The sequence below is a fragment of the Epinephelus lanceolatus genome, chromosome 5, assembly GCF_041903045.1.
Source record: "Epinephelus lanceolatus isolate andai-2023 chromosome 5, ASM4190304v1, whole genome shotgun sequence".
NCBI lineage: Eukaryota > Metazoa > Chordata > Actinopteri > Perciformes > Serranidae > Epinephelus > Epinephelus lanceolatus.
In genome coordinates this window covers 19,146,279-19,160,177 of record NC_135738.1, presented here as the reverse complement: position 1 = coordinate 19,160,177, position 13,899 = coordinate 19,146,279, and the positions used below count along the sequence as shown (strand labels likewise).

The following is a 13,899-nucleotide window of genomic DNA, read 5'->3' as shown; positions in this document are numbered from 1 at the left end:
AATATATTATTCCTGGATATTTATATGTACATGTATTTTCAAATTAAATTCAATGGTAATATTATGCAAAAATATGTACGAATAACACCTTTTTCATACTAAATGGCACCTTAATACTCTGCTAATTATGTAAGAAATTACAATTATCCAAGTGTTTTAATGTAAAGATAATATGTGCCATTTATTTATGCATATGTTTGACTGTGTGCTCATTATGCCTCTCCCTGTGTTATTTGTTGGGGGACAGAGCAGTGAGCACATGATGGGGGGTGTATTTCCTACACAGGTTCCTGGGCTGCTGTGCGGCTTTTATTCAAAAATCACCATTCCGGAGAGCAATCTGATCTGATCAGCACACGGGCATTTTGCAAGGAGGGCCGCCGACAGGACTGATGTTGGTAAGTGGCACGCAGGATTATCTGCGGATGGATGGGGGAAGAATGTAACAGTGATGCACATAGGCCTACTGGGCTTGCGGTGGCAGAGCTGGAGACAATGCTGGATGTGCTCCTCTGGTACAACATCAGCCCATGAGCTGGATGTCAGCATGGTGCAGTCTCGATGCTTCAAATCAAGGTCGATGTGAATTTGCAGCAGCAGGATAATATTTGCGTTCAGATGGTAAAAAAAAAGCTCCGTGTGTGCATGTGTGTGTGTGAGAGAGTGTGTGTTTGTTTGTGCAGCGAGTCAGCTCCATCACTGCGTGCTATATGCGCAGGATATATCCGATTATCTTATCGATATTTAAGCAGATGGGAATGCGGCGTCCACTTGTGGGGAAACCGGAGCAACCACAACAACCACTCCTGCAGCTGCGGCAAAAGTTCAGCGTAATGGGTTTATAAAATACCACCACAAATACGTCAAGGGCAGGGCGAAATGCGTGAAATCTCACATATACCCCCACACACCAATTAGAGACAATAATGAAGCATATTGTTTTTAATCGCCGCTTCAGCACCATGGAGAGGTCATGATTAGGTCCGCGTGTTATGCTGTAATAGAGGTGATCTGGCCGGGGGGATTAGGTTTGTGCTCATAATCTCAGTTGCATTATCATCTGATCAACACAGTGAGAGGTGGGGATTTATTGTGGTGAGTGTATCTAAAGCTTGAGCCCAAACAGCGCAATCGCACTGTTTTTTTTTTCTTCACAGCCTCAAGCTTACATGATTCATGTTTAGATGAGGGTGTTGACATGTTGAGACTGGGCGGGTATCAGACCACTGTGTTCAATGTGATAGCTCTGTTACACTCTGTACCAATCAAGCGATACAGCCTTTATTACCCGACTGAGAACAGCATTATCACACATGGAGGAGGGAAGTTTGGCTTTAAAAAAAAATGGCTTTAAAATCATAGATCCAGAGAATATATATGGTCTTATATGCATGAAAATATGCAGACTAAATCACTGTAATAATCCTCAGTATGTGTAGCCTATATCTTATTTATTATTTTAGATTGATAGATTATTTTTATAATATCATTTTGTTGGTGTCATACATGCTCTTCAACTAACTATTTTTTTCATTATCAGTCAATCTGCCAATTATTTTTCTTTGGTGAATGCAACGATTAATCGATAAATAAATGAATCACCAACTAATTTGATAATCGATTGATCGGTTTAAGTCATTTTTTAAGAAAATAAAGTCTGATTCCAGCTTCTGCTGTGAATATTTTCTTCTTTCTTTACTCCTCTATGACAGAAACTGAATAGCTTTGGGTTATGGACAAAACAAAACATTTGAGGATGTTATATTTGGGAAACACTGATCAACAGTTTTCACCATTTTCTGACATTTTTTCAACCGAAACAACTGATCAAGAAAATAATCAACAGAATAATAGACAGTGAAAATGATCATTTGCTGCAGCCCTTATTAAATATCAGAAAATAGTTAAACTCAAAGATGTTGTAATGATTATCATAGAAAAATAAGAATTTACAAGGCTGGAACCAGTGGATTTTAGCATTTTTGAAATACGATCGTCAAAATTGTTGCAGATTAATCCTCTGTCTCTCAACTAATAGATTAAACAACTATTCAGTTTAGCTGTATAGTGTATGACTTTGATATAGTGTAGCAGTATATCCTCCTGAGACCTGAACGTTTGTCTGGTATGCATTTTTAATCTCTCCCAGCTATTTGGGATCAGTAGGGCCCGGTCAGTAATAAAAATTAACATTGTCATTGATAATTAAGCTCCAATGTCCTCAATGAGACGACAATCAAGTCCCAATGTCTTCAATACTTCCTAGATAACAGTGTCTTGTTACTGTTGCTAAAATTGGTCAGTTTGTTGCCACATCAAACTACAAACATTATTTATCATTAATAAACAAGTTTCAACCATAAAATTGTTCAGGTTTTGGACCTTGTCCACTTTTGTGTCGGGATCAGCTGCAGACTGAGATGGCAGCCATCTTGTTTTTACATGGATTAGTGTATTGTGATCTTACTGCCACTAGGTGGCACGGAAAAGTGTCCACGAACGAGGACAACAGGTCTAAGTTAAGTAGAATGAAGTATAAGGTCAAGTAAACCCAAAATGTGATGTCCACGTAAGGGTCTCAGGAGGATATTTTCTTTTTTGTTGTTGATAGACTTCTTAAATAACTAAAGAAAATCATACGAGAGACAGAGAAGAACGCAAAGACATTTGTTCCCCACCAGCTTTGTTTTAATTCCCATTGAGCTGTAACAGTATCTATCCATTTGCCAATAGATACAATGTTGTGTTGTGCTCTAGTCCAGGGCAAACATCCATTCAGAGATGTTGTTCAGATGTCAAACAAATGATGTACTACTCCACACACAGTTTTCCTCAGAGGACATAAGTCATGGATCATAAATCCGGCATCCACACTAACCACGTTTCTGAATGACGGTATACTTCTAGTTGTAAAAAGAAAACACAACAGTAGTTTTGCATGAGAAAAACATCACATGCTGCTGGTCTGGTTCACTTAAAACTGTTTTGCTGCATCATGTCTCCTGTTCTGCAGGACATCAAGACAAAATTAGAGCAGATACAACAAAGCAAGATGACAGATAACAAACAACATCAGCAACCACAGACAAAAGGACTGAGATGGCGCCTGTGGGTGTTACAGTAGATGGTGTAGAGATGGGTGTACATTATTATGACTTCAATAAGTGGCCACTGTTTGTCCTTGAAGTAGGGACCGTGTTCGTTTAAAGTGATGAGTTTAAAAGAGATGTTTTGGGAATGTGTTGTTGGGTTGTACTGTGGTAGTTTGCAAAGTGAACAATGGAAGAGGTTGTTTTGTAGCTGAAACAAAATCTTAATGGCTAAATAATTTGTGTATTAATGTAAGAGAACAGCATACCTGCTGGCAGTTTATTTCTACAGTGTTTTGGTTCCAGTCATGGGTGGATTATTGAGCAGGCCTACCCGGCACAAGCCCAGGGGCCCAAAGAGTCAGGGCCTCCCCTGGCTTTCACCTGCAAAATGTCACTTGAATAAACACAAATCAGCTTGGAAGAGACTCAAAATGACTACCAACAGATGCAAAATATATCCAAAGAGACTCACAAACACACAAAAACACACAAAAAGGGGCAACACAACCACAAAAGGACACAAAAGGACTACAAAGAGATGAAAAATGATCATTAAAAGACACAAAACAACTACAAAAAGATGCAAAATGACTACAAATAGACACAAAACCACAGAGAGATGCATAACAACTGCAAAGAGATGCAAAAGTAATACCAAAAGGAGGCAAAACAACTATAAAATGTGTGTCTTGCACCTGTTCAGGAGAGGTGGTAGGGTCTTTTGCATGTCTGTTCCCAGGGACCCATTGTCTTATAATCCGTCCATGGTTCAAGTGAATACATTTGACATAATTTCTGTCCATTCTCTTTTAAAACTTTGTGTTTGGGAAAAAATGCTGTTGAAGGAATGAAGTGAAAATGGATAGAGGGAATAATGCATCTGTAAAATCTAATTTTGGCTTTCTATTAATGTCCGCAGGGTTGAGGGTAGTGGGCTTACAGGGCCAGTTATGGCTCATGGAAAAAGGCCAGGAAACATTACCAAAATATTGGCTCCCAGCCCTCCACCGTGTCCCGGTCCAGGATTCCTCAAACAGAGCCAAGCGGAGCAGCGAAGTTTGGTGACGGAGGCGTCCGAGAAACCACCGTGTACCTTGAAGGATGACAACAACGACCAGCTGACTCCTCCTGTCCCTGCAAGCCACTTTTACATGAGTTGTGATCCTAGTCCTGAGGACATGGAGGACACCTGCTCTGAGTATGACAACGTGGGCTCTGATGTGGAGCAGGACTATGATGAGGTGCTGCATTTGAACAGAGAGGGCGTTGTGGACACGAGGTACTACAAACAGTACTCTCCTGAGGATGCTGGCTATATAAAGCATACAGTAGGTGATGATATTAATGAGAACAGCAGTGTTGTTGACCAGTTCCCTCCAAGGCCTCGTCATGGCACAGAAATATGTGAGGGATCACAATCAGGCACTAAGCCTCACAAGACGGGCCATCGCTTTAGGTCGCATTGTGCTCTGGCTGCTGCAGATGAAGCAGAGAGGGAGGTGGAAAAGGGCCAGGAGAACAGGTTCTTCTTCAGTGAAGGAGATGAGATTGAGGAGGTGCTGGATGGGGCCAAATTCATAGAGGATTTAGAGGAGACAGAGAACAGTGTTCAAAGGCAGACGAGCCTTTATCAGGACAACGAGAACGAAAGAATTAGAAAGGGAGGCGATGAAAGGGAAAGAGAAGATGACACTCGAGTTGCAAGAAACCATAATATCCCAGGAGCCAGTAAGAAGTGTGAGTCGTCTCACATGGGCTCAAAGGAGAAGGAGAGGCAGGGTAAAGGACGAGGGAGGAGGGGAGCAGGAGAGGACGTGGAGCATATTGTTTCTGGGATCAAAGGATGCACCACCAACAGTACTGAGCAGCGTCCAAAGACTTTGTCGAAGGACTGCAAAAAAGCCGCTGTGCGGACCAAAGCCAGGTCCGGTTCCAGTAAACAACATCCTCCTCCACCACCTCGTCACTCCCATGCTCAGCCACCCCCAGACACCCAGAAGGCCCCGCCTCGTAGAGACACTCCTCCTGTTCCCAGACCCAGTCCCCCCTCCTCTGCAAATAGCCAGGAGAGCGAACCCAGGGTTATCAAGCCATCCCTGGCTCCTCATCACACAGCGGAACAACAGAGGGAGCCTCTGGAGGAGAGGCAGAGACGGACAGAGAAACCCCAGCAGGTAACTAGTGCAAATAGGCCAAGTCTTTGTCAGATCTCGTCCCCTGTGGTTTGTGTTTGTTGCTGCACAATCTACCTTCTCCATGTCCCAGAGTGAGGGAAGATTTTAATTACATGCTTTGACACAAATAGTCTTTCTTGTCCTTGCCACATGAAGCCATCATCCACACAGCTCAATAAGAAACATTTAGGCTTGCTGAAGTTAAAGCAGATGCTTGTATACGACAGGTGGAGAAGCCAAGCACAGCTGTGATATCTGAAGATGTGCCAGAGCAGCCGAGGAGGCCTCAGGGTCCAGAGCTCGTGTCTGCAGAGGAGAGCAACATGCCCAAGGTGAAGACTTATCACTGTTTTTAATTCATAAGCATCTTTTGCTGACTAATCTGTCTTTTTACATCTTCATTATTTCATTTTAGGGGTTTTCAACCATTGTTACCATAAAATATGTTCCACTGATGTCTAACTTGTTAACTTATTTTAAAGAACTCACAGGAAGCTGCGTCTTTCCCCAGCTTTGAGGACGGTAATTGTCTCTCCATACTCTTACATTTCATAATTCCTTGCAGCACATTACAATGTTTCACAATGACATCCTTTCGTTTTGCTGCACAGTCCCGGGTCCCTGTGAGCCAGAGGATCTTATTGATGGGATCATCTTTGCTGCTAACTACCTTGGCTGCACTCAGGTGCTGTCTGATAAAAATCCATCCAAGTCTGTCCGCATGTCCCAGGCCCATGAAGCTGTCAGCCGCATCAAGGTAATCTGCCTCTTTAGGGAGACAGTCGTTAACATCCATTGATTTGGTTTATAAATATTAAAGTCTTTGCTGTTTCTGTGTCTCAGAATTGTAGCAATACATTTTAAAGAAATATGGATTGGCCCTATGGTCAGAAGAAATTTATGGTGAAATGTATTTGGGCCTTTTGGCATTAGACAAGTTGCCATTTAAGATTTAAACTAAGAGGGACACTTAACTCCAGGTCCTGAGGGTGTGTTTCCAGGTCGATGTCTCTGGGTAAAACAGCAAGCTACTTGTTCAGCACTGGCAGAGGCCTGTTCTCCTAAAGTGCCTTTTACTTTGGCTTTTAATGGAATTTTTAAGTGTATATGTACCTGAATTGCCAGCTGAATTATTTGTGAGGGGTGAGCCATGCAGCAGAGTCATATCTTACCACACGGTGGAGCTGTTGCACACCTTTTTTACTCACCTGCCCATGTTAGGGTTTTGATAATGAGCTTGCGTTTGAGTTTGCACTGTGAGATGAAAGTACATAAATATTTAATGTCTGATTAAAACATATGCTATTTATTTTAAAGAGCCAAGATGAAGACTCTCAAATGATGACAGAGGTGGACCTGTTTATCTCCACTAAAGCTGTCAAAGTGCTTAATGCTGACACACAGGTTAGTAATTCTTTGTGTGTTGATTCTTTTCTGTGTTGAATCTATTTTCAGATATAATGATTGTCATAATTTTGCTCCATATAGGAGACAATGATGGACAGTGCCTTGCGGACCATCTCCTACATCGCAGACATTGGCAGCATTGTGGTTCTGATGGCACGTAGGCGCATGTCTCAGGCTTCATCGGAGGATTTCTCGGAATCTCCTGACTCCAGCGAAGGGAAGAGTCAGTACAGGATGATCTGCTACGTCTTTGAGTCAGAGGATGTGAGTGTTTGCTGCTTAACTGCACACATTTTTAGTTTTGGGTTTACTTTTTTTTGTTCTGTTTTTGATTTCTTCTGTGGTTACTAAAACATTGCAATCTTTCTCACCTCCCTGCTGTTGTCAACTGGAATAGCCTTTCTGCTGAGTAGTTTTCCCCAAACTCTCCCCTTCCCACAGGCACAGCTCATTGCACAGTCCATCGGTCAGGCTTTTAGCGTGGCCTACAGAGAATTCCTGCGAGCCAATGGCATCAACCCGACCGATCTGAGCCAGAAACAATACAGTGACATCATCAACTCCCAGGAAATGTACCACGATGACCTCGTCCATTTCTCAAACTCAGACAACTGTAAAGAGGTGTGACATTTTTTATTTGGCTGCAGGTGAATTGTGGATGGTGACAGATGGATTTCCTTCAACATAAATGGCTGCACCGTCTCACAAATCTTCCAAACGCCGGCATGTGACATTCAAAATGTGCTTGGAGATGATTAAGAAATGCGTTTTCTTTGTTCCAGCTGTATGTGGAGAAGCAGAAAGGGGAGAGCCTCGGTGTGGTGATTGTGGAGTCCGGCTGGGGCTCCATTCTGCCCACAGTCATCATGGCCAGTATGCTGAACAGCGGCCCCGCGGCTCGCTCTGGAAAACTCAGTGTTGGGGATCAGATTATGTCCATCAATGACACCAGCCTGGTGGGGCTGCCACTTGCCACCTGTCAGGGCATCATCAAGGTACGGAGCACATCAGGTACCTCCAGTTTCACATATTAAAGATACACTATGCAGGATTTCCCTAAAAAATAATGTATAAAATCTCCTCAATCTTCACTTATGACCCACTTAAAATATGTGGCAGTGCATTCTTCTGCCTAGACTCCAGCCTCTGCCTGCATTTTTTTCTTATTTTCTAAGTTTGGGACATTTATGGGCGTGTGTTCCCCCCCCAGCGCTCAGGTGAGGTTTGGGTTTTATAAAAAGGTAGCCACCAGGTGCCAGATGGTAAGCAGCAGGCATCCAGGGGCCAAAAGCCAAAGGAGAGTGAATCTGGGGTTGGATTTTACTTTCACTTTCACTGGTGAACATGTTTACAAACGGTAAACGGCAATCCTGCATCATATACCTTTAATTATTCAGTCAGTCTTCACTCACAGAGGAAATATTTGAATCAGGGAATGACACAGTGGGGGATATGGGTACCTCTAGGGGTACATTTGAGTACTGCAAGGGGTATGTGAGTTGTTTTTTGTTTTGACAAGAGAATCCAAAAAATATCAGTCGTAATGCGTAATTCCTGAAATAATTATACAATAAGCTCAATAAAACATGTAAATGTAAGTTTGATAAACCACATTTTATAATCAGAACTTATTTGCTACTTCTATTGTCTACTGTGTGTTTTAGTGAACCCTACTGTGCACGAATCGTCTCTCCGATCAGAGACTTGACACTGGATATCATCAACATACATATTACTCAACAATCACCATTGCATATCTGTATATAACAACAATTACTAAAGAAAATGAAAAATTATTATTTACTTTTAAAAATTTGATAGTTGATTTAAAGTTATAGAATATTTGAGTTATAGAATAAGCATGCCATTTTTGTTATATATGCTACTGACTATTTAAAAAAAATAAATAAATAAACTTGACAGAGATGGGTTTGCCTTTTTCAAGGGCATATATAGCAAATGTCACTGTTTTTAATTTAATGAGGCTTTTAGCGTGGCCTACAGAGAATTCCTGTGAGCCAGTGGCATCAACCTGACTGACCTGAGCCAGGAACAATACAGTGACATCATCAACTCCCAGGAAATGAACCACAATGAGTTATAGATGCTATTGACTATTTTACAAAAGAAAAAAAAAGAAAAAAAAAACATGACAGATTAGTTCTCCTTTGAAAACAGGTGTATTTTCAAGGTGGCAATCACTCATAAGGGCCCATTCACACAAAAATGTGAATGGCCCTATCCCACAACGATTCTTATTTTCAAGTGACTATACATTAAAGAAAACATAGTTATGAAAGTTATATTCATGTTCTGCCAATATATCCTCCTAAATCCTGCACACTGGACCTTTAATTATTTAGCAGGACAATGTATGTGGGATTGAATTAAAGAAACTGCAGCTCCCATGTCTTTAATATTTTTTTGAAAAGTAATGGAAGAATAAGATGTATCAGGCTTTGGCTACAGGTAAAATGACAGACTTATTCTTTAAAATAACTGTAATGTGTTTTTATGGTTTTCGGTCCAGGGTCTGAAGAACCAGGTGAGGGTAAAGCTGAGTATTGTGAGCTGCCCTCCTGTCACCACCGTCCTCATCAAGAGACCCGATCTTAAGTTCCAGCTTGGTTTCAGTGTGCAGAATGGCATCGTGAGTAAACCCTTATTATTATGAAGCATGATACTATGCTTTAGGTTGAGACTCAAAATGAACACCAGCTTCTGCAGAGCATGGCTGTCTTTAAAGTGTGAGGGTTGTGCTGTGTACTACGCATTAAAATACAATGTGGTTTTTTTTTTCACTTCCTCAGATCTGCAGCCTAATGAGAGGGGGCATAGCTGAGCGAGGTGGCGTTCGTGTTGGACACAGAATCATTGAAATAAATGGTCAGAGTGTTGTTGCCATGGCACATGAGAAGATTGTTCAAACCCTGTCTGTCTCAGTGGGTGAGGTAAGAAGTCCTCATGCCACAAGATGGCAATTTTCACTGATTACTGCACCACACAAGTCACCGTACCATGCAGGACTTTTAAAGATATACACACACAGATCAAATCAGTTTTAGTTTAGTTCAAGTTTTTACTTTACGATGAGCAAATGAATAGATTTATACTCAGTAATTTGAAGTCAAATACAGAAAATGATGGTGGATGGATTCACAACTAGCAGGATCTGTTTTGTCTTAATTGTCTTTGCAGTCTTCTCTAGCCCTTCTGTTATCCTTGGGTCTACTTAACCCGAGTTCTACAGTCACTTTATCATAAAAATGGTGTTTTTTCATCTACATGCACCAAAATTACATGGGTGGTACCAGTGGTGTAGTGGTAGTTGATGAGGTGGGTGTACTACTAAGTGGATAGGCAGGTTAGCGTGGAGGAAGTGGGTATACTCTCCTATATATTGCAATGGCTTCTTGGCTGATAGGTGGGTATACTGTAAATGGCCAGAAAAAGAAGTGGGCATACCCCGTATACCTGCGTATACCGTCCAGTACACCACTGGGTGGTACCCTATCATGCCCTTTGCAAATAAAATTTATTATCACAACTTTTGATTGAATTGTCAGTGTTCTACTCAAGTGAGCAACCCCTTGTGCCTTTCCCGGGTCAATTTGTCAACACACACACACACACACACACACACACACACACACATGCTAGCATGCACATGCATACACAATTCAAAGCACAAATTCAAACTACAGGTGAGTAAACTTTCAAAAATAACTTTTGCCTACATAATGAATCAAAGCTCCCAGAGAACACACACACACACACACACACACACACACACACACTGCAAAGCACAACTTCAAACTACAGGTCTGTAAACTACATTTCAAAACAAGTTTTGCATCCATGATAAACATAGCTTCCTGACAACACACACACACACACACACACACACACACACACCCCACCCACCCACCCATCCATCTGCCCTCACACACACACACATACACACACACACACACACACGCACACATGCAAAAAATGAAATGCATCATTGGATGATAATTTATACTTTAAGCTTTATAAACAGCCAAACAAAACCGGGTCACTTTGACCCAGGAGGAAAGTCATGACATAGACGCGAAGATAACACAAGGGCTAGAGTCGTACAATTTTGAGTTATTTTACCTCATACTTTTTATGTTAGGACACTTGGCCACTACAGCTTTAGTTACTACTTAAATGCGATGCATTGTTTTAGACTGAATCACCCAACAGCATACAAAATATTTATAATGTGCTGCAACAATAAAATGCTGCTTACATGTTAATTCATCTGCAATATTAATTCACTTTTATCTTATATCATGGTTTCATACTTTAAAAAGGCCATTTTGCATAGATGAGTACTTTTTAGTGGAGTATTTTTACACTGTGGTACCTTAACTTGAAAAATTGAAGTTTGAAGGTTTGGAGACAAATAGCAAAATTTACAGCTGCTTACATTTAAAATATATATACAGCCACAAATGTGAATAAATACAATCAAACAGCAACACACTTTTTGTTATTTATTTTTCATCACCCTAAGGCACGAAGCAAATAGGAATATGAATTAAATATAGCAGCTGCAGGTCAGCTGGTGCTGGAACAGAAGTTCCTGTAGCGCCTTGGTCTGATTCTGTCAGCCCTTTCACTGTCACAGTTGTTTTTCAGTGAGGATACAGAGTTGTGTTTTAAAGGACAGCAGCTTTTGCTCAGGTTGGGAGAAGCTGCAGGAAGCTACAGTCAGAATACTCAGGAACCAGGGGCAGGGCTTTTCACAGCAGGGGAGAGCGACAAATGACAAATGCAGTCAATTTTGTGCACATGCAATTTAGCAAAGTTTACAAACTATTATTGTGTGTACAAGCCAAAAAGGGCATTTATATCTCCTGGCTACAGCTCATCTCACTGTACAATTGTTTGTGTTCTAACTGAGGAAAAAAGTGATTTATTTGACAGAAAAATGTGTGAAGGTAAATTTACTTAACCAGCTATTACAATGCAGTTCGAATGAATATTAAAAAGTCAAGTTAGGCATCCAACTAAAAACCCATTTAAAGAAAAAAAAAACCATTGATTTTGAGACGAAGGAACTGTGAGTGGTAAAATGCTAACTTATTTTCATGGCCCAGGACTCATTCCTAGGGCACTCTTTAGTAGTAGGCTATAGCTGTTAGAAGTGGTAGTTGTGTTTGTTGAGCATTGCTGAATTACAATTTTAGTGTTCACTGAGTTTTAAGCTAAGCTAACTAAGCTAATATCAGCCGTTGTTGTTGTGTGGTCTGGCCACATATCCGCTTCCCTGTCTCACTGATTTTGGTCACTGGGTCTTGTAGATTAAAGCCCAAGAACATAAATCTGTTTCTTAATGTTGACAGTTTATTATGAATTTATGATCAGGTGAGTTTCTTTATCAAACATTTTTGGTCTGCTCCATTACTTACACCTTTCACCAACTGTTTGTTTTGCGTGTTTTTCCCCAGTTTCTCCCAGTATTTATCTCCATTAAAGCCATCAAAGCGTATTCTTTCTCAGTAATGGATTCAAGGTCTCTTCTGAGTCTCTGATGGCACAGAAGGAAGTAAATTAGGCCTGGATTCAAGTGATGTGATTAGGACTGTGCCTCTATAAACGAGCTCTTAAGTTGACAGGATAATTGTCCCCTCTCCTCTCTGTCTCTCTGCCAGATCAACATGAAGACGATGCCCGCCGTGATGTTCAGACTGCTGACAGGACAGGAGACGCCTATCTACATATAGAGACCCTGCATGGTTCAGCCCACTGTCGCTCTGCATGTCTGGCTGCGTGGAGGCGAGGGCACAAGATGATGGACAGGTGGCTCAGTGGGACGAGGAGAATTTATTTTTCTATCATTTTATTTTCTCGGCCTCTCGTTGCAATGCTGTAAAGAACATCCAGTTCTCATTTTTCAGGTTTTATCTTGAATTACATTGTCATAATGGCCTTACAATGTGAATACTCTGTCTGTAGTACTGTACGTGAGTTTCTGGTGTTGAAGAGAAGTAGCTTTAAGGTCATGATTATTTTCTTATGAAGAGATAAATTAGTACATTTATTTTTTATTTAGTCATTTTTATAATGTGTATGGAGTTTCAAAAATGTACTTCTACTGTAAATACTTTGGATTACTCAAGGACTTGGTTGGAAAGGCCATATTACTCCTACAGTATATGCATGTTATTATGAAGAATTACTGACCAGGGATTCATTCTCAATCTGACATGATAATCTATTACAGTAAGTATTAAAAAGATAATAATATGCTGTACAAAGGCACTGAACTACGTGTATTATGGTGATGCTGAAGGCCAAAGACACACTACTCCTTTTCAAAGACATACAGTATGGGTGATCATTACCTTTACCGGAGCGTACAGTACAAGAATGTATCAAAATATACATTACTGAATGAATGTAATGTTATAACACACTAAGAATACAATCTCACCAATGAATGCTTGTTGTTGTTTTTATTTTATCAAGGTGTAACTGCAAAACAAGTGCATACAAACACACAAGACATAAAGTACATTTGCCTGAATTAGAGATTATTAACTGTATGTATCCAAGCAGTTTGGTATTCATTCCTCCTCTCGTGTTTTCACATTTAATCGGATCTCAGAAGCTGTGAACGAAGGATGCTTCAACCAATGATGTTGCTCAGAAACCATGCAACATGCATGCATTGCAAGAAATCCTGCAGAGGCTTTCAAACAGTAATCAATATCAAACTAACAATTAGTCTCATCTTTCATTTACAATGAAATTAGAGTTAAACAATAACAGATCTATAATCTTTATTGATCAGTGTATATACACAGTGTATGGATCCCATACAACTTTATATATATTGCACTCAACAGCTACTGCAACGTGACAATGAACTTTAGAAATACAACTATTTACAGTGAAATCATTTATAACACTTAACAGTAGGGGTGGGGATCACCAGAGGGTCCACGATATGATATTATCACGATATTTAATTCACGATACAATATTATTTTGCAATATGCTGAGTTATGCAACAACATTTATTGCAATACACTGCCATGCAATAACCTTTTTTTTTTCCAACAGCAAATTTCGTCCCCAAATTCAAACTTTGTCAATTTTTATCTGATGAGATAAAGTTTTCAGTCAGTTCATTTCATTTTAATCATTTCTAGTGCAACAAAATGTATCTAGTGGACTGAAAAAGCAACTCA

At 40.4% G+C, this 13,899-nt stretch overlaps 1 protein-coding gene across 2 annotated transcripts; it reads left to right on the top strand.

The window, feature by feature from the left end:
- The first annotated feature begins 234 nt into the window (after positions 1–234).
- Positions 235–13,146, top strand: apba2a (amyloid beta (A4) precursor protein-binding, family A, member 2a). Of its 2 annotated transcripts, none has more exons than XM_033633969.2 (12): positions 235–398; positions 4,012–5,266; positions 5,494–5,598; positions 5,749–5,788; positions 5,878–6,023; positions 6,584–6,670; positions 6,755–6,937; positions 7,115–7,294; positions 7,456–7,668; positions 9,204–9,323; positions 9,484–9,624; positions 12,358–13,146. In XM_033633969.2, exons 2-12 carry the CDS (start codon positions 4,043–4,045, stop codon positions 12,427–12,429), a joined length of 2,511 nt encoding a protein of 836 aa, XP_033489860.2. In that variant the 5' UTR covers positions 235–398; positions 4,012–4,042; the 3' UTR covers positions 12,430–13,146. The 2 variants fall into 2 exon arrangements, with proteins under 2 accessions (XP_033489860.2, XP_078023954.1); XM_078167828.1 differs by lacking the exon at positions 235–398 and adding an exon at positions 532–621.
- The last annotated feature ends 753 nt before the right edge of the window (positions 13,147–13,899 follow it).